Source organism: Streptopelia decaocto (assembly GCF_964273445.1).
Source record: "Streptopelia decaocto genome assembly, chromosome: 17".
Lineage (NCBI taxonomy): Eukaryota > Metazoa > Chordata > Aves > Columbiformes > Columbidae > Streptopelia > Streptopelia decaocto.
This window is the reverse complement of record NC_138672.1, coordinates 1199594-1220437: the sequence shown is the minus strand read 5'-3', so window position 1 is coordinate 1220437 and position 20844 is coordinate 1199594. Positions and strand designations below refer to the sequence as shown.

At 52.4% G+C, this 20844-nt stretch overlaps 1 protein-coding gene across 3 annotated transcripts in view; it reads left to right on the top strand.

The window, feature by feature from the left end:
* LOC309447354 (dual specificity testis-specific protein kinase 1-like) overlaps positions 1 to 20844 on the top strand; it is a 35494-nt gene that overhangs the window by 7589 nt on the left and 7061 nt on the right. For all 3 annotated transcript variants that reach the window (XM_082067862.1, XM_082067861.1, XM_082067863.1), the window contains exons 3-8: positions 12531 to 12730; positions 16735 to 16856; positions 17001 to 17049; positions 18019 to 18168; positions 19849 to 20022; positions 20593 to 20676. In XM_082067862.1, coding sequence (XP_081923988.1) covers positions 12542 to 12730; positions 16735 to 16856; positions 17001 to 17049; positions 18019 to 18168; positions 19849 to 20022; positions 20593 to 20676 — 768 coding nt within the window. In that variant the 5' untranslated portion in view covers positions 12531 to 12541. The remainder of the gene's footprint in view (positions 1 to 12530; positions 12731 to 16734; positions 16857 to 17000; positions 17050 to 18018; positions 18169 to 19848; positions 20023 to 20592; positions 20677 to 20844) is intronic.

Below are 20844 nucleotides of genomic sequence, written 5' to 3'. Positions count from 1 at the left end.
GGGGCTCTTCTCCTTGTGCAGACTGGGAAATGAGGTGCAGAGGGGTTGTGGGGATGCTGTGTTGGGCTGTGAGTTGTCTGGTTAGTGCCCCAGATGCTCCTATGGATGGCAGAGGCAGAGAAACACATCCAGAGGGCAATTTGGGGCACGTGAAGTCCCAGTTCTGAGTGATCACCTTTTCACTCCCAAGGCAGCCAGACTGAAAGGGCTGGGGAATATGGATATTTTGGCATGGCTCAGCCCAGGGGAAGCTTCTTCTTATGGTGGATCAAGAGTTAATTAAGTCACACTGGAGCCGTCCCCCCAGGGAGGCACATGCATCTTTCCCTGGAGACAGGATTAGGAAGCATGAGTCAAATTCACAGCTGATTATGCAGGCTTAGGATTCAGCTGGGGGCTGCCTGCTGTGTGTCTGCTGGGGGCAGCTTTTCTCTGTCCTCTCAGCAGCTCTTTGGCTGATCTTTATCCTTGAACCATGACCTGCGAAAGTGCAGAGGGGAAACGTGGTCTCTTTAGGAAGGGAATAGGATGAACGATTTCTGCTTAACACAAGGATGGTGCTTTGGTTTTGCCTTAAATGTCGCATGCGTGGAAAATGAAGCAGAGTCCAAGCGTCACTGAACGGGAAAGGGCGTCAGGGCAAGAGTGGGAAGCCATGATGATGAGGGAAGGGCCGCACAGAGAGGCCGTTCAATGCACCTCTGTTCTGACCAGATCCAGTGGGCTGGTCATTGGCGTGAGCCTCAGTTAAAGCATTGTGTTGCATCTGGGTTTCCCTGCACGCCGATGCTTTGTGCTGGCGTGTCTGTGCCAAGCTGTGCTCCCTCAGCCGAGGGATTGTCCCCTGCCAGAATGGGGTGGCCCTTAAAGACTGGATTTGCTTCGTTTTAATTCTCAGGCTGTTTCCCTCACGTGTCTCTCAGCTGCTGTCAGCAGAAGGGCAAACTAAGGCTCAGATCCTCGAGGGTATTTGGGGCGCAGGGTCACCTCTCACCAGGTTTAATTCTCTGAAAGTGGGGGGCTTGGTCCAAGTGGTCCCTGGTCATGTTAACTGTCACTGGAGAAGGAGCAGCACTTTCCAAGGAAGACTGATCCCAGCTCCTGGGGTATCTTTCTGTTGTGTCCTCAGTACCGCTGGCAGGGTGCAGGGTGCATCCCGCCTCGCCCAGGTCCTTTTGGGTGGCAGGGGCGGGTGGGCAGGCGCTGTCCCTGAGTGGGAGCACAGCCCAACCCGCGGCTCCATTCCTCCGCCCTGGAGACACGGCTGCGCTCCCACCATCGGTCGCCCTTGGGAGCGTCCCCAGGGCACTGTGGGGCAGAGCAGCCTCCTCCCTCTCCAATTAGCGTAATGATCAGATCTCTAATGCCCGCACACAGGCATCCCTCACTCTTCTGTTGAGAGCTTTAAGCTTCCTGGCAGCCCCAGTACCCAAGATCCCAAATGGGCCACGTCTTATTTCAGGTGCCCTGTTTCAGGACAGCTGCTGCAGTTGTTTCTTATGTGCCAGTTTCACCTGAACCCTCTGCTCTGTCGATGCACCTGCCAAAGAACGGCATGGAGCAGTTTGAAGAGCTTATTCTGGTTCCCATTTGCGCTCCATTTAAACGTCGCACGGTGCCTTGTGCTGGTGCTCGGTGCCATGGCGTGAGAGCGGCGCCCATGATGACAGTGGTGCTCTTTGGGCAGCCCTGGACTTAGAATGAGAAACTTTGCTCACCTGAGAGTGGTGAATGGGACATGCAGGTGATGAACAAGTGGTTTTGATGCTTGATGAGCCAGGGGTTTATTTGCTCTCCCTTAAACTGATGAAGTACCTGAGATGTCTGAAAAATATGTCACCTTTTCCTGCATTGCTGCATGCCGGAGGTGGTGGGAAGTGTTGATTTGTAAGTGGATATGGGGCCAAAAGGCCTTTTGGAGTTGGCAGGGGCACAGCCGATGCTCCTTCCCTGGCTGGCTGCAGCTGGTGCAAAAGCCCCTGGTCAAATCACAGAGACACGGATGCTCTGTGCTGCGTCCATGGCTTTCCACCTCCCGCCTTGGCTGCAGGACGCTGCAGAGTGTGGCTTTGCTGTGGAAACAGTCTGGCAACAGGGCGCACAGGGCTGTCCCTTCCTTCCTCCCCAGCTTGATGCAAATACGGCTTTGCATGAATGTCAGCAAAGGGCCAATTTTCAGGTGCCAGGGAGCACACGGTGCCCTGGCTGAGGGTGCTTTGCATTGATCAGGAGGAGGGTGGATTAGAAGGGGGTGGTCAGTAGGTCAGAGAGGTTCTCCTGCCCCTCTGCTCTGCCCTGGGGAGACCACACCTGGAATGTTGTGTCCAGTTGTGGCCCCTCAGTTCCAGCAAGACAGGGAACTGCTGGAGAGAGTCCAGCGCAGCCACCAAGATGCTGCAGGGAGTGGAGCATCTCCCGTGTGAGGAAAGGCTGAGGGAGCTGGGGCTCTGGAGCTGGACAAGAGGAGACTGAGGGGGGACTCATTCCTGGGGATCAATATGGAAAGGGGGAGTGTCAGGAGGATGGAGCCAGGCTCTTCTCGGTGACAACTGACAGTAGGACAAGGACGCCTTCCTGTGTAATCTCATCTGGGTGTTCCTGCTCCATGGGGGGATTGCACTGGATGAGCTTTCCAGGTCCCTTCCAACCCCTGACATTCTGGGATTGTGTGAGATGAAGCTCTGGACAGACCCAGCAGCCGGGCTGTGCTGGCTCTGCACTGATCCAGCCTCCGAGGGGCTGTGCTGGAGGCTGCTCTGCCCCAGCCTGGAGCACCTCGGGACGTGCCCGTCCTCAGCCGCAGAGCTGCGGCCTCTGCTCCGGGCTGACGCTGCAGCTGACGAGCGCTTGCTCAGCACCAGTCCAGGCCGCAAAGGGAAGGGAAGGCCCATCCTGCCTGTGAGACAGCGCTGGAGGTGCTGAGGTGCAGCAGGGACTCATCCAGCTGAGAACAAGAACTGCAAAAATGTTTTTCAGAGAACTGATGCCTAGTGAAAGCGTTCAGTGTATCAAAGCAGGCATGAGATGGTGGCCAGCACAGCTTCTGTGTGGCAGGGGAAGGGGACCAAGCAGGTGCTGTTAGCTGAGGCGTTACTGTCCCTCCATGCCCAGCCCAGGGACGGAGTCCTTGTGCACAGGGGCTCCCAGGCCAGATTTCCCACTGAGATAAATGGTGGGAAGTGTTGTGGGAGCACTTGCCCCATTTTATCAGCTCTGTGCAGGTTAAAAGCTGGTCCCTGTCCTGAAGGGGAAAAGCCAAGAAGAGGAAGGAGGAGGAAAGGTGATGCCGAGGAGACGCTGGCTGGGGCTGCAGCCCGGGGGTCCTGGGTCAGCTCCTTGCTCACCGGGCTGTGCCACTGCTGCAGGGTTTTTCTGTGCCGTTACATGAATAATCTCATGGAGCAGCATGATCACAGTGGTGACGCTGGTCTCTGCCCACCTACAGATTTCAGAGACCTTAAAATGTTTGTCAGGTTAGTGTTTTCCTAGGAACAGCCTCAAAAGAACAGAGCTTCATGGTCCCTCTAGGCTGTCCCTGTCCCCAGCAGCAGCCAGTACCAGTGTTGGAGGATGCCCCACGGACCCACTGGGCTCTTCCTTCCATTGTTCACTGCGGGTCTGTGGATACAGTGTTTAACAGGAGCTGGGTCCCCATTAGCTGTCTTCTTCACCCAACTCATCCCCTTGTCTTTAAGGAATGGAGCTATGGCTGGAGCATGGGTCTCAGGTCTGCTGGGTCCTCTCCAAAATGGTGCTGGGACAGTTCGGTGACATTGAGCCATTTCCTGATGGTTTTCTGTGTGTAAAAACAAGTTGCTCCCCACCTGGTTCCGAAAGTGCAAAGCGCAGTTAATGCCCTCTAAGCATTCCCAAATGAAGTGCTTTCAGGGGGTTTGGTGCTGTTTATATTCAGTGTTTTTTTGTGGGTGTTTAGTGCATTGGATATAAGAGCTGGCAGGAACCAAGTGGTGTCCAGTGACTCAAAAAGAGAGAGACCAGGTTTAGGAGGAAAGCTGCTTAATGGGTGTAGTGATGGCTTGTGCGTGAAGCTCAGCAGAGGAGCTTTGGCATCCCTCAGAAACAGCTGGCAAAGACCATGTAGAGTTCCAGCAGCTTATTGAACATCTAAAGCATTGTTAATGCAGGTGGTTAATGCTGCGGTGAGCTGCCGGTGCACTCACAGCACAGCACATGGCCATCTCCAGCCTGGTGTGCCAGGGACAGGAGGTGGCAAGTGCTTCAGGAGGCCAAGCAAGACATGCAGGAGAGAATTCAAGGGGCAGGAAACCATGTTCTCCCTGATGAGGAGCAGTGCTGGTTGTTGCACATGGGATTTTCTTTGCTGAGATATCAGAATGTCTTGCAATACCAGCAAAGTGCTGTTACTGCCTTTTGGCATTTGAGGAGAGATGGACACAGAGGCTCATTCCCCTTGGGGTGATCACCGGCCATCATGGCAGACAGCCCGAGCCTTTCTTCCAGCTTAGGACTCTGCCCATCTGCACTGAGAACAATCCTGGAGTTACAAATCACCTCTTGACTTCTGGAAAAAAAACAGAGTGGTTGAGATTTATCTTGGAGGTGTTGGTTGGAAACCCCAAAGACAAAGGGCTCAGCTCTCACCTGCTGTGGAGCACATTTGGGTTTGCAAAGAGCCCAGCCCTTCGTGGGCTCTTTGACAGCACAGCCCCCACCTCCCTCCTCGGTCCTTCCACAGCCTCCAGCCCTCATTTCTGGGCTGTAACGAGAACAAGTGATAGCAATTGCTATCAGATGATGCCTCAGTGCTTCAGCAGTAAGGTCACGGTATCTTTTATTATCCTAATGCGTTCTTGATGGAGAGGGTGGGCTGGGGATGTTCTCACCAGCTCACACACTTGACAGTTCCCACACACTGAGCATCCTTTGAAACACCCACGTGCTCTGTTCTGCTCTTTCATTTCTATAGCGTCAATTAAATATCAGCGGAAAATGAAGTTTATATACGCTGGTGAAATAAGCGCCTTATGACATCAATTAGGGGTCCTGTACCATGAGTTTCCAGAATTAAAATAAAAATCACAGGAAATTGCATTAAGAGTGTAGCAAAGGGAGCAGAGAGAGACAATAAATGTGTGGGATTGGGCTTGTGACTGCTGAGTTGTTACAACCATTTTTTTTCTACTCTTTTCTGCTCCTTTCCATCTTAGAGGAATCTGTGTGCCCAGTGGATCACCATCCGCTTTGCCAGGTGAGCCAACTCGAAGCCTCTGCTGACCGCCCTGGGGTCACGGTTCAACCCGCGCTGGCGATGCAGCCCCCACAGCCTCACCTGCCCCTTCCCAGCCCCATCAGGGCAGAGAATTGAAACGGAAGGGAGAAACTTGGATTGAGATAAACAGTTTGATAAAATAATGAAATACTAATACACTGCTAGTAAATGTATATATATATATACACATATATATATATAAGAGAAATAAAAGATACTCAAGGCAATTCCTCACAAGCTCTGTCCACAGCTGAGCAGCCAGTCCCAGCAAGCTGCACCGGGTCCAACCAGCCAGTCCGGGAGAGAGAAAAGAGGAAAAAGGCAGAAAAGCCCAGAGGCCTCTGCAAAATGGCAAAAGGCCGAGCTAAATGTCCCAACCAAAAACTCCCCTGGCTGCACCAAAAAGAGTGAAGAGAGAAAGCGAAAGAGCAAACCAGAAGCTCACAACTCTCCTTAAATAATTAGCATGACGCCAATGGGCTGGAACACGGTCACTGCTCAGTCCGGTGTCCGTCCAGCTCTGTCCGTCCATCCCCTTCCTCGCTGCCTCACACCTGCGGGCAGAGCTCAGAGTGTCCTTGGCTCTCAGACCAGAGCAATTCAAAACATTAACTCTGTGCTCAAAACATTAACTCTCTTGTTCTCAAACTAAGTGCAAAGAATGACCGTGCTCGCTATGGAAAAGCAAGGTTTCTACCTGCATGAAGAAAATGAACCCATCTTCAGTCAAAGCAGCACACCTGGAGAGCGTGTCTTCACTTGTGCTGGCCTGTTTCCCTTCTTTCAGAACACCCACCGGGCAGTGCTGTGGCACTTTCTGAGCTGGGGAAGAGTTACCGGACAGGACCCGCACAGACCTGCACACATGGCTGGGTTCAACGTGTGCGAAACGGTACAGAACAGCCAAGTTCTTCTGGGAAGACTTGGGTGCCTGACTGTCCTTAACTCTGCTAGAGGCCAAACTGTGTCTAAGCTGCCTAAATGTCTTTATGCATCCTGGTTGATGTGTCTTTATCAGTTTCGTGGAAGCCATTTCAAGTGGGACCCTGTTCCAGGGTGTGGGCAGGAGGGAGCTGGAGGTCAGGGCTCCTTGGCTGTGTCTCCATTTCCCTGGAGACGTGTCTTGTGGGAGGGGCAGATCGGTTGCTGGAGGAGCCAGTCCCTCTTCACTTAAAAAATGTGCATTGCTATAGCTAAAATTACAGACAATCTCTTCCTTGAAAACCTTGGGGATGTACTGATTTTTAGGGCCAGAAGATCTGAAGAGCTTGTCTCCCTGTTGCAGGTAGCATCAGCCCTAGATCTTCACCTGGAAGCTTTATGCTTTTTGGTTAGGTTGCTTTCTGAATAATGTGCATCTTGTTGTCCTCATCAGATTTTCCAATGCTTAGATCCTTCCTCAGCATAATGTGTGGAATCGTTTAACTATTTCAGATTTTGAAAGGGATTTATTGTCACAGTGGCCAGTTATAACAAAGAACTATACTGTGCAGAGAACCTGCTGTCCTCTTGGATCATCTGAGTTCCCATTTGCTGGATCTTATAATTCCCTTGTACCTAGTACTTGGCATTTTCCCCTCAACAAAAGGATATTTTAGCTATAATTTCTCTCATGACTTTGTGTTGAAATCTCCCGGGGAAGAAGATTTCCCAGATTTTAGATCTCTCCTGAAGTTTCTTTCTTACCTGGCAAGGGACAGGTTTGAAATCAGAGCAGCTAAGTCAAGGCTGGGACTGCAATCCATGGTGTGATCTCGGCCGTGTGAGCGCGATGCCGTCCTGGGGGGGCAGGATTCCACCCGGGCTGTGCCTCGCAGCTGCCCTTGTTGACAGCACCATAACAGGCGCTTGCATTTCCAAAGTAAAAATCATTTATCCTGCCAGTGGCTTGCCCTGAGCTTGTAAAGTCTTACTTTCTGGGCTGTTTGTATTTTGTTTTATGAAAAATGCATTCATGCTCAAGTGAAATGCAAGTATCCCTTTATCCCTGCTGTGTAATTTACTTTGTCTTCCTGTGGCGAGAGGAATTTTCCTTCCTGATTCTGTTGGGTTTTTTTGTTTGGTTTGCTTCTGTTTATTTTTTCAAGAGATATTGTTTGGCTGTAGAGATCAAATATATTTGGATGAGCTTGAGGGAAACAGCCCAGCTTAGACTAGCTAGATGTTCCTGTGTGTGAGGATGTCCACAACAGCTGATTGCTCACTTGTGCGGCAGTTGCGCCCAGGGACAGCCAGCTGGTCCCCGTGGACGCTGGTTGATGCTGGGAGCTGCTGGGCTGTTTCGACACCCTTGCAGTGGTGAATGTCACTGTCTACATGCAAAACCGTCCCTTTCGGTGTGCAGCAGGAGCTGTGGTCTGTCTTCAACCTCCTTCCCAAGCCGGGAGTATTTGGGAAAGATTTTTTTCCTTTCTTTTTTTCTTTGTGGGTCAAGAACTCAAAAATATTGACGATATATTTTTAGGGATCAATGACATAGTACTGGGCAGCAGAACTATTTTGGTTTTGCTTGACCTGCTACATTTTCCTCATGCTACAAGAAGGTTTGCTGGTGTCAGTTATAAAAAGCCAGAATGGAAGAAAGTCCATTTCTGTTGACAGAGATAAATGCTGATTAACTCTGCGGAGGTGTGTTGTTCATCTGGCTTAAACAGATGATCTCGTCTAATGTCGCCGTCGTTATCTGGATCTGCTCTGTGTTCGCACCTGGGAGCCGCTCGGCCCTCGGCCGGTGAGCCCAGAGCCGCGGGGCAGGTCGGGGGGGCTGCAGGGACCCCCGTGCCCCCCACGCATGTGCTGCAAGAGAAAACACTCAACTCATGTGGTTTAAACCATTTGGAGAATGAAGTGATTTACTGATTTATTGGTGTAAACAACTGGCCATCAGTGAAGCGTCAGGATCAGCAACACGACAGTTAAACCCCAGTGCTAGGTGCTTACAAAATGTTAACAAGCACCTACAGATTTGTAAACATCCTTCTGTACCTGATCCCCCCAAGGCCAAATCCTGCACACGTGCACACACACACAGTCAGTGCACAGCCCTTCTCCATCAGAACGGGGGGTTACCCCATTTGCGCACCCCAGTGCTGGTTCCCTGCTGTCCTGGCAAAGATGTTTTGTCTACAGAGTGGTCCCACTCACAGAAGGTTTTTGCTGCTGTGTTACTGAGCACCAGATGAGGTTTCACAACCTGCTGCGCTGCCTGGTGCAGGGGGGTCCCTGAGGCTGGTCCAGCAGAGGGGGCCGGGGAGAAGCTGTCGACCTTCCTGATGATGGGAAGCCCTGGAAACGGTGGCAGAGGAGGCAGGTGGGATGTCTGATGGGTGAGGGGAGGAAAATTGCTGTCTAGAAGAGGGGTTTGAAGCCTGGGGTTTGCATCCTTGCAGCAGAGCCTGGGCCCGGGTACATGCTCGGGGCTGTATCTGGCTGTGCACGGGTCTGGTGGAGCTGGTCTGGAGGGTGTGCAGGTGCCTCTGTTGTCTGCAGACAAGGGAAGCCCAGAGGAAGACAGTGCCCCAGGTCTGCTTTTCAAAATGACTGCTGAGTTCATGTTTTCAATCTGTCAAGGAGTGGGTTCCCTGTGATGACAGGTCACAGCACCCAAACATTTCTTAGCTGCCTGTGAGCTGCTTCCTCGGTGCTTCTTGCCGCCCTGGGTGAGCCGGGAGGTGCGTGTTGGCTGCTCTGTACAGAGGGAACTCCTTGCTCGCTGCAGGTGCAGCTGAAAGCTTGGGGACATGGGACGTTTCCCCGGAGGATGGTGGAAGCCAGTGTCACCATGGTCCCCTCTCTGCCTCCCATCTCCCTGCCTTGAAGGGGATGAGCCTCCTCCCGTGCTCGAGCCTGGTCACCCACCAATGAGTTGGATTCAAGCTGGGATCACCGAAGGCAGAGACAGCTGCCCCAGCTCTTTGCCTGGTCAGACAAAAGCGCTGCTTTGGGTGCTCCAAACCTTGGTGGTGACGGAGGATGCGCCGGCCCGGCTGCCCCGGGCCGTGGGCTGTGCCCCAGCCCGCCCTGCCCGCTCCCGTCCTCCCACCCTCCCTCCCTGGCTCCTAGGAAACCTTTAAATAACTCCTGGCATTTTGAAAGGCCATTTTCTCCTCCAGCCTACATGTCATCATTAATCTGAGGACAAACAGCCACATTTATAAGAAGAAAATAAAGACTCAACTCCCACTCAGCAGCATAACATGAGGGGCTGTTCCCAGCATGCTGGGGGTGCTGCAGGGATTCTTTACTGGACAAAGCAGCAATTGATGAACTAGGTCATGGCAGGAGGAGATGGTACATGGGAAAAGCACTGAACAGAGAGGCCTCTCAAAGGGAAACCATTCCCTGTGGCAGGGGCAGCCCGGGGCAGCCTGCCGTGCCGAGCTGACCTGTCGCACCGGTGCCCGGGTCACTGTGCAGGCAGGAGGGGCTCCGGGTGGCTGGGCCTCAGGGCACCCGCAGACCTGCTGCTCTGAAGGGGAAAGGCTCCCCTTTCTCTTTCTTTTGTTACTGAAGGGTGCTGAAGTGGAGGGAGCGGCTTTCAGAGCCTGCTGGGTAAACACATCTCTGGTGGCCAGAGCAGCGGTTGCTCTGCCAGTGAGCAAATGGCACTCTGGGGTTTTGCCATCCACACAACACGAGGGGGCACACCTGTGTCCCAGGACTGGGGCAGGAGCAGATAAACCCTGGGAGTGCATCCTCCAAGATGGGTCTAATGCGCAAGGTGACCTCTGCCAGTCCTCCGTGTTTCATTGGGGTCTTGGCGTCAGCAGGATCTGTAGGACCCTGTCAGCATCCCCTATGTCCTGGCTGGCTGTGCAGGGTGTGGAGGAGCTCCCCTGTGTCTCGCTGACTGTGAAGCACCACTTGCTTGGCCTGGAGCTGCTGCACCTCCTGTGTCTGCTCTCCTGCTCCTCGGCCCTTCATGCTGAGCGTGGCCTTGGGCAGTAACAGCCCTTTGCTGCCCCTGCCCCCCGCCCTGCTGCACCGGTGCCCCGAGCCCTGCCAGAGCTGGGCCGTTCTGCGCACCAGAGAGAGACCCGTGCAGAATCTGGATGCATTGTCCCTGTGGGAAGGTGATACCTCCAGTGACACAGCCAGAGCGGGGTGGCTTTAGCAGCAGTGTCATTGTGTGGGTGCTGTCCCCTGCTTCTGTATGAGCTTCTTTGTCCCTTGTGAGGGTGTGCAGCACCTGGGTGCAGGCTCGATGGGAGGGTGCCGAGCACAGCTCCATTTCAGACGGTGCTGTTGGGAGCAGTGACTGTCCCTGGGCAAAAACCTCCAGGCAAGTCCCTGCAGCTGTGTCCCATCATGTTCCTTGGTTGCGTGTCCTCGGGTTAGAGCAGGGGTGAAGCTGTGACTCTGTAACCTCTTTCATCTGAGTGATCGTGGCCGCAGGCTCCGGTGTTCACGAGCAGTCCTGGGGCTTTGGTCCTGCAGGTGTCTGTGGTGCAATCAGGCCTCTGGTTCCTGCAGTCTGTGTGGTACTGTCCTCCAGTGGCAGCTTTGCGGTCTGGCTGCTTTCACAAGTCCATGCTGTTGTTCCCCTGTGTTGTAGCCCCCTGAGTTTCAGCCTGGAGCTTGCCTGCTGTTGGTGTCAGGGATCCTGCCCCGCTCAGCACCGTCTGCCTGTCCCATGTCCCAGCCCTTGGCTCCTCCTGTCCTGCTCAGCCCTGCACCACATCTGTCTGCCCACGTTTGGTTGCTCTCTCTTTGGATCTTGACTGGACTGTAGGTGATGAGGTGGCCAGTGCAAATGTTTTGTATGTGTCTCAGTGCAGATATTGCCTCACCCTGTAGAATAAAGGCAGCCATGAAATAATCTATGGGATCAGGGGATGCTGATACAGCTCCTTGTTTGGTGAAAGACCTAAGACAGAAACCCAGGGAGGACAGAGCTTACCTTTGCTCATCTTTGTTACTTCATCTGGTTGCAATCTAGAAAAGCAGCTCAGCAGCCCCCAGGAATCTAAGCACATGTTGTGAGAGGAAGGTGCTCAGGCAGCCTTGTCGTGTACCGACAGCTGTGTACAGTTATCCAGAAACTGGTGCCTTATTCACCTCACTCGCTGTCAGAGGCTCGTTTTCCACTGGATTTGCTTTCCCTGCATTTTTAGAAATAACTGGAGGCAAGTGATGCTATAAAAGGGGGAACAGAGGGAGGGGGCTGGAGAGGGAAATATGAGAATCAGAGCAGTGGAAAAAGAAGACAATTTAGCTGAGATACATGGAGCTTGAAGTCAAATTTGGGATACAGAGACAGGAGGAGGGTTGCTGGGGCATTTCCTTGTTCTGTGATTCTTTAGGGTTTGTAATGAACTGTAGGCATCTGCTAAGTGAGGACCCTTTTAAGGTTGAGTGTTTCTTGCTCGCACACTCCAGCCATGACCCTCAGCAACAGGAGCTGAGCCCTGTTGGAGGTCTGGGGTAGTGGATGTGGCATTAGGATATGGCATGTGACCTGTGCTAAGAGCCCAGTTTAGACAGTGGCTTTTAACCCAACATAAGCTGGCTAAGCAAGACAGGGTCCCCTTGGCTTTTCCTGGGCTACACTATGATGTGTTCAAGTTAATACATCCTATCTATTGTAAACCTTTAGAACATAGGAGTGACTATGTGCTAATTTGACATTTGTAGGTCCTATTCTAAAGAAGTCCAAACACAATCTCTGTAAGGCAGGCCTAGGCCCAGGGTGACTTATCCAGGAGACAGCACCCATGGGCGCTTCCAGTGCAACGTGTGCTGCAGGGCGCCTCATCTTAGACTCATAGAATAATTTCAGTTGGAAGAGACCCTCAGGATCATCGAGTCCAACCATAACCTCACTCCAGCACTAACCCGTGTCCCTGAGAACCTCATCTAAACGCCTTTTAAATCCCTCCAGGGATGGAGACTCCACCACTGCCCTGGGCAGCCTGTTCCAATGCCCCACAGCCCTTTCTGGGAAGAATTTTTTCGTAATACCCAGTCTAAACCTCCCCTGGTGCAACTTGAGGCCATTTCCTCTTGTCCTGTCACTTGCTACTTGGGAGCAGAGACCAACACCCTCCATGCTCCAAGCTCCTTTCAGGCAGTTCAGAGAGCGATAAGGTCTCCTCTCAGCTCCTGTTCTCCAGGGTAAACAGCCCCGGTTCCCTCAACCACTCCTCATAAGACCCATCTTGTCGCGTTGTCTTCTCTCCCTCTGTTCCTGAGGCTTTGTCCAGTCCTGGTCTCTAGTGCAGGTATTTGTTCGATGTCCAAGTGCTGCTGTTGGCTCACTATGAGGTTCACTGTGTTTTAGCTGCTGTCCCCATGATGTGCGAGACAGGGCTGATCGCACCGGAGCCCTCTGGCCCCACGCAGTACTACGGCGAGTCGTCCGACACCTACTGCCAGGTGGACCGCTGGCAGCGGCTGCGCACGGCTGTCCGGAAGCTGGAGTTCTGGGAAAACTTCAACGCCGAGCTGATAGGCAGCGGCTTCTTCTCCAAAGTGTACAAGGTAACCCAACACGCAGGCAGCCCGTGCCCTGTGTGACAGCAGCTCAGGGTGTTTAGATGGTGCCTCACCTGAGGAGCTCGTGCCTGAGCTTATTTCCTCATCTTCACACCTCCCAGCTTACCCTGGCGGGTGGGGTGGGGTGAGGGAGGGGCGTCCGCTCCCCTCTGTGCACCTAGCACAGAGCCTTTGGTGTGCATGTCCCCTTCCATAGTGAAAAAGGAGATGAGAGGACTCAGTCAATGTTCATTGATACTGTCATCTAGCCATACAACAGGCTTGTCAGGGAGCTAAACTGGGTATTGGATGAGATTAGAGGATATTTCTGCTCTGTGCAGGTTTTGTTGTCAAAACTGTAGCAAAATATATAGAGAAAAAGAATGTAAATCTAAACTGCATGTGTCTCCCAGAATACCTGCCACCCACACCCCATGGGGACACCAGCGCCGTCACCCTCCCTGGCTCCTGCCCTGTGTTGCAGTGATGCTGGAGAAGCGCGGGGGACCTGGGGCAGTGTCCTGCTAGGACAGGCTGCTGCTCCGTCCACTTCTGCCTCTGCTGCCCTAATGCCAGGGGACCTGTGGCTCCCTCTGAGCCAGTGCATGATGCAGATGGTGTGTCACCAAAGCAAACCTGCTTTTCTCACTGTTGTGAGTCACTTGTTGCACCAAGCTCCACTGGTGTGGGAGTTTGTTTAACCCTCTCCAAGCAAGCACAGGATCCACGATGCTGCTCTTTGCTCCCCCTCCAATGCTGCTCCTGGAACATGCAACTGCACAAAACATACATGTTGGACAGATAAACGCATATTGCGTTCTCAACAGTCTGTCTCCTCCTCTCCTGCATCTGGGCTTGGTGCTGTGATAAATAAAGCCTTTGGGTGAACTTCAGGTCCAGGGACAGTGCACTAAAGCTGTTCATGGGGAATCCCCAGCCGAAGGTCTTTGGCATCTCTTTGCAGACTGGAGCAATATATGACAAATACCTCTCCCCACCTCAGCCTTCCTTCTAGTAAGTGCTTTCTATGCATATGCAGCACATTGTTGCCATTGCCTTATTTTTCCTTTAGCGGCTTTTCATAGTAACAGTTGCTGTTTCCTCCGTATGTGGCATTTTCTCTTGCCCTGGCACTGAATGAAATTCCAGCAGTTGGCTGGAGACACAGATCTTTCATGAAAATGAAATAGTATCTTGAAGTAGAAGCAGAAAAAGAGATGCCATCAAAATGAACTTTGAATGAAATGCTATGGATCAAATACTAAGAGGACAGCAGAGGAGGACTCGGGGCAAGGACAGTCCTCTGTGGGGACTTGACATCTGTCTGAGAAATCGAGCGTGTCTGTAATCGGGTGCTGGGATGACTCCTGGTCCTCTTGGGTCAGCCAGTGCCCTGTGGACTGGTACTGAACAGCAGCACTCCTGCTGTGAAGCATCACTGGTGATGGTCCTTCGCAGCTCTTTGCCAACAGACGCTGTCTTCCAGTGCACTCCCACAGCAAGGACACAGACTCCCTGAAGTGCTGGCTGCCTGCTTTGCCATCCTTTGTCCTTCTGTTAAGCCCATTCTCAGGAGTTGTTATATGTGGGTAGGCTGAAGAAGGAGGTTTTGCGTGGTTCTGCTTGGTGACTCAGACTCAAGAGGTCTGGGCACAGCCTTCTGCTCTGTGGGTTGTATTGCATGCCCTGGCACAAGGTATTTTCCCTCTTTTTCTGCCTCATTTTTTTGATGTGCAATAAGGAACTATTCAAGTTTCTCCTGGGGAAGCATAAAGCTGCTTTCATGGGCAGCTCTCTCATACGTAGGGTCCTGAGGTGCTCAAAAGCAGGAGAGAAATGCAATGTGACTTCACTTTTTCTGAGGCTGGTCTAAGGCGCTGCCCAAAGGAGGCTCTGAGCAACATCTGTCTCTGTTGGCCCTCAAAATGCTGCACACCCATTAGGAAGCACAGTCCCACTCTGTGTCCTTCTGCAGTTTCCAGTGCCGAATTTTCACATTTCTCCACTTAAGGCTGACACAAGCTCTTTGCCCTTCATCACCCATTAGCATGAAATGAGAATGCCTTGGAGGTCCCTCTGCACCTCCCTGGTTCTCACACTGATCCAGGACAAAACTGAGCACTTTATGTGATTCAGAGCAGACCAAGGGCTGCTCCATGTCGGCCAGAGCAAAGTCTGAGGGCCTGTGTTCTTCGAAGAGGCCTTCTGAGCTCATTGCCTTTGCCCACCTTTCCCAGTACTGTTTCTTGGGTGTGGGTCATTGCTTTTCAGTCATTTCTTTGCCAGACCAGGCTGGACTGTGCATTGCCTTGTGGACAATGACTCGTCAGCTCTCACCGACTCCACCAGCCCAGGCGGTGTTTGTGAGCTCTGCTGGTGTTCACATGTAGCCTCACCTGGAAGCTCAGTGTAGCTCAGTGGCTCCACCAGAGTTGGTAAAGATGTCTCACTGAAACACACTATTAGCTCTTCTGAAAGTTTTTCAGATCTTCCAGTTTTCAGATGCTCCCTGTGCTCTGTCCTGGGCACAAGGGCACTCTCAGTCTTTGGGCGATGATGACTGATAGCATCTCTTATATTTACGTCTGTGCAATTACAGATAATAAGGAGTTACATCTGATGACCCACAGTCAGTAGTTATGAAGTCCCATCAGGTGAGGGTGTCGGAGCCCTGGCTTCCTTCCAACCCGCTCGAGCAGAGAGGCAGAGTTATTCCAGCGGCAACATCAACTATCAGGTTGCGTTCCTTCAGAAAGGAAGCTCATGCTACTCCCAAGACAGGTTGTTCTGTGACTCTGATTATAACGAACCTTTCTCTCCTTCCAGCCTGGCTGGGTCTTACATGCAGCTCTTTGTTCTCCTCACCATGGCTAGTAACCTTCTCCGTAAACTGGCTACCACAGAGAGCAATGGGTGACTTTGGGACTCAGTGCTGCTATTAAGCCAGCTCATGCCGTATCTAAACTATTTTTGCCTTAAAAAAAACCAAACTAAACTCAACAAACCTCAAAATGAGATAAAATTAAACGTGTCTGGATTCTCTGCTAGCCTTGGGAGACCTGTCAGGACATCAGTGTGGGCCACGCCTTATACATGAGTCTCCTTAAAACAGACGTTAATTGAGGGTGGAAATGTTAAAGTACCACAATGCTCTGTGATGTATTCTGGAAACTGCTATTTGATTGTCAACCCAGGTGACATGAGCTGCAGTGCAGGGGCCCTGGATGGTCGGGTCAGCGCTGAGAGCCCGGGGACCCCGCACGTCCTTGCGGCCGGCACGAACCCTGCGTTCTGTGCTGCCCGGCCCCGGGGCCTCCTAAAAATGCTTGCTCAGTCTGTTCACTGTTGTAAGATGGCGAAAATAATTTTGTTTTCTGCTCTTCAGCTTCTGGTGCCCCTGCCCAGGGGAAGCCCCAGGAGGGGAATGTCCACAGCAGAGGTTCAGTTTAGCACAGAGCTGGGTAGCAGACACGGGGCCTCCATCCTGGGATGTGAGGGACAGATAAACTGGCTCTGTACTTTCTTTGTTGTATCTATCTGGCAGAGTCTGGGCGGAGGGAAACTGGCCGTGGGCAGGGGTGCGGAAGGAATTGGGGATGAGTGAGGCCAACAGCCTTGCAGGGTCGCCAGACCCAGACAGGAAGGGGGGATGGAGACGTTGGGAAGGCTATGGTTGGGAAGGGACGTTGAACGTAACACATTGGAGGAGAGAAGGTCAGGTCTGCGACGACCCAGTGTGGTTTGAGAAACTCCACTAGCCCAAGAAACACACAAATTTTGGCAGAGAGTGTTGTGATGTGTTGGGACAGGAGGGACTTAACTGTGCCCAGCCACCCAGGCAGGCATCACTGGAGTGGAGCTTATGTGGGACAGCACTTTGCACTTGTGCAATGACTGTGCAAAGCCCTGGGCAGCAAGAACATCAGATGTGGCTGAGAAGGGATGCTGCCGTCCAGAGGGGCTGGCAGACCGCTGGAACCTGACATGTCCTGCTCCAACCTTGGCTCCAGGTGACCCAGGCTGCTTCTTGTAAAGTGATGGTGGTGAAGATCTACAAGAACGACGTGGACCAAGAGGTGATTGTGCGTGAGATCAGCCTGCTGCAGAAGCTGTCCCACCCCAACATCGTCAGGTGGGCACATCCTTCAGCCATGAGCAGTGGGCACTGGCTGGCAGGGGCTGGAGTTGGTGTCTCTAAGGCAGATCTTCAATGAAGATTAGAGGTGAACATTGATGGCTTCTTATTTTTTTTTTTTTTTTAATGTGTTCTGCTTAGGTACCTTGGGATATGTGTGAAAGATGACAAGCTGTACCCCATTCTGGAGGTAAAGGTTTTCTTGCTTGTAAGTGTGCTGTAGGCAGGGAGATAGATCATCTGCAGGCAGATGATAACCTGTAATGCGTATCTGCGCCTCTCTGACTCCTGCACCACCGAATGGCTCTCGTCTAGCAAGATTGCCTTGGAGGGGCTTCTGGTCCTTTCTGACCCACAGCTGGTCACACCTGGAGTGGGGCATAGTTACTGCAGGGCCACGAGATTCACGCAGGAGAGCCAAAAAGTGTCTCGGGTTGGCTTGGTACCACGAAAACGCCAGAATGCGCCAGCTGGCAGGGAGAAGAGGAGCCAGGTATGGAGGGCAGGAGTAGAAAGTTGTCGTGGTTTAACCCAAGCTGGCAATACAACCACCACTCACTGACCCCATCCCCAATCCCCAATCTCAGACCAGAGCAATTCAAAACATTAACTCTGTGCTGGGCTGTTATCTCTTTTCTCAAACTAAGTCCAAATAATGAGCTTGCTAACTATGGAAAAGAAAGTTTTCTAACTACATGAAGAAAATGAACCCATTTTCAGTCAAACCAGTGCAAAAGTAAAGTAGATGGAGAGCGGCAGGAGCTCCAGGGTGGTTCTGGAATGGTGGTGTGGTCTAATGGAAAAGCCTGGGCTGGTAGCGGGAAGGTGTCACCTTGCTCCTACGCTGCTGGTGACAGAACACATTCACTGAGCTGCTGCCAGGCTTTCTGCCTCTAGTTCAGTGCCTCTGAGTGAGGACCACCGCTGGCTTATACCGCTGTCCCTCAGCGGGGCAAAGCCCAGAGACCAGCAGCGACATGCTGCGCCAGGAGGGGTGTTTGTACTGTACCGCACACAGGGGCCCCGCGGGAGGTGTCATTCCCAACCTCCATCCCAGCAGAGGGGCTCCGGGGTTGGCGAGGGAGGTTCAGCACCCAGGAAGCTGCAGGGGACCCTGTGCCCAGCTGCACAGCCACCTGCTTTATGTCTCTCTTCACAGTATGTGAATGGGGGTTGCCTGGAGGAGCTCCTGGCCTGCAAAGACATTGCTTTGATGTGGAAGGAGAAAGTGGACTTAGCTTCGGACATCACCAGAGGAATGATCTACCTGCACTCCAAGAATATCTACCACCGAGATCTCAACTCCAAGGTAGGCAGCTGAAAAGGGGATGGCACCCCAGACCTTAAACCATGATGCTGCTGAAGGCAACTGTGCCATGGGACCGTACAAGGACCCCTTAGAGCTGTAACCAGGAGACCTCAGGCCTCGCACTGATCCTCTTCTCCATGTTAATCCCTGTGCAGTCAAGGAAACTTGCCAAGCAGGAAACCCAGACAGAGAGAAAAGTTCATTGCTCCAAGGGCTGTTGTTGTCAGAAAAGAAACCAGATGGAAACGCGTGCAGTATTGCACATGGTTATCTTTGCCTATCATTGCACGAGAAGCTCTGCCACATTTAGAGGCTTCCTTTCCTGCTCACAGCAAGAAGGATGTTGTTGCTACCAGGAGCTGGTCATGGGCTCTGGAGCAACTGCAGTGTGACATGGTCCCTGTCTGTTTGCAGAGCACCAGCAGAGCTCGGTAGATGTGTGTCTCCTAATTCAAGGGCAGGGAAGTTGTTCCTTCTCGATCCAGAGGGTCTGGGTCACCAATTTTAGAATGGTCACCTCCATGTGTTTCACATCCTGCCAGTGTGCCAGCTGTGATGACTGTCATCTGGAGGCCCAAAGGCACACCCTGTTCCTGATGTACTGGCCCTCTGGCTGGGAGGCTGCTTTCCTCGGCCTGGGCTGTTGCTGCTTGATGGGACAGGAACAGCAGCTGGGGCTTTGGCACTCTCAGGTCTGACCATGGGGACAGGCTTTGACGTGGCTCTTCCTCTGCCACTGGTGTGGCAGAAGGAACATGGTGAGACTGTGCTTTGTTGATCTCTCTTGGGCAAAACTATGCAAACCTCAGCTGGAGCTGCAGCATGTCCCTGATATCACAGGGAAAGGGAGCAGAGGGGTTTGCCACCAGCCTGGACCTCGTGTGTATCAGGGGACACCAGAGGCTGGCTTGGTGATCTGTGGAATTGGAGCCTGCAAGTCCTTGCAGTTGATGCAGGACAGGTGATGGTGTATCTCTTACAAGCCTTTTTTGTTGGTGCTTTGTGAGCTTTTTAAGAGAAGCTTGAAATATTGATGAAGGTTGACAGTGGGGAAGCCACTCAAGCATTACGGTCTTGAAAGACATGAGCACCAGAATGCAACTCACCTTTGTAATCTCAAACTGTTTACTTGGCTCAGTTACTAGCCCGGAAATTGCTACCTAGGAAGCTTGCAGTGATGATGGCTGAAGATAGAGAAGTGTGTATGTGCTCACTTGAAGTCTTTCCCTGGGAACAGATGCTAAGAATGAAATCCTGGGGACCTGAACAGGCTAGAATTGCTGGGATTTTCAGAAACCTTAAGATAATTTTATGGGTATTTCTCCAGAAAACCAAGTTAGAGATGTGTGGCCACGGGCAGTGAGAAGGGCTGTGGCTGTGATCCTGCCGCCTTTGGCGGAAGGGTGAACAAAGTCGACAGGCACCATTGGAGTGTCTTTCAGATAAAAGGATGTGGATCATCATGTTCATCGAACAGCATCTTCAAAGGACTTTTCCTGGCTTCAGATGTGATTGGTCCATCCCTAATGTGCCCTGTGCACTCCATGTGCTGCCAGGATGCAGGGGAGAGCTGTAACAGCGAGGTGGGGCTGAGAGCTGGGGAGATGCTGCTCACTGAAGTGTCCAGGCCCTTTCCTCCTCCCCGGGCATCTCATGCCGTGCCCCGTGGGCTCCTTTCAGAACTGCCTCATCCGCCTGACTCCGCGGAGCCGCGAGGCGCTGGTGACGGACTTCGGGCTGGCCAGGGAGGTGACGGAGCTGCCTGTGAAGGATGTGGAGAGGAAGCTGTCTCTGGTGGGCTCTGCTTTCTGGATGGCTCCTGAGATGCTTCGGGGAGAGCCCTATGACCGGAAGGTATGGCACTGCTGCTCAGCTCCTTGCTCAGCCTCAGAGCTCCCGACTGAGTGAGATGTCTCCTCTGCTTGCTGGTGGCATGTCCCAACAGCAGAAGAGGTCTTCTCTCATTCCCCAGGAAACATTGCCCTGCTAGCCAGACCTTTGCTTAATAGTGTTCCACTTAGAAGTTCCTTCTGTGGCCTTGTTAAGTTAAACTTTCAGGAAAATAGATTGCTGCCATGGGCAAACGCAGTGAAGTCTCTCTGTGGAAGAAGTTTGATGAGTTACAGCCCAGTGAGGCTGTGGCGGGTGGTGCCAGAGCTGTGGTAGCAGCACCAGACACGCTGAACAAGAGCACAGGGCCAGACTTCCCGAAGGTGGGGTTGGAGTCCAAGTGGGGCTGCGGTGTTTGTCAGGGGGTTCAGAGCCCAGAAGGAGTTTAGGAGTTTGCTGCCTCCATCTCCAATGGGCTTTTTAGGTGGGCTTTTGCATAACTAATGGAAACACCTTGTCACTGGTATTCCCCTTTCTCATGCTTTACTTCTGTGTGTGCCCTGTCCCACCTCCTGCTCTCCCACCCCTCTGCAGGTGGATGTGTTTTCCTTTGGCATTGTCCTCTGTGAAACCCTGGGCAGGATCCCAGCTGACCCTGAAGTGCTTCCCAGGACTAAGGTAACAGTTCCTGCAGCCAAATCTAATGGTGTTTTCTCCATGGTACCAGATTGTGGCTTCTCTCTGGACCAGACAGGCCTGTACACATGTACATGTTCTCACTCAGGTTTCTCAAGGTTTTTCCATGGGAAAATCTGATCTCTGGATTTTCAGTGCACAAGAGTTCAG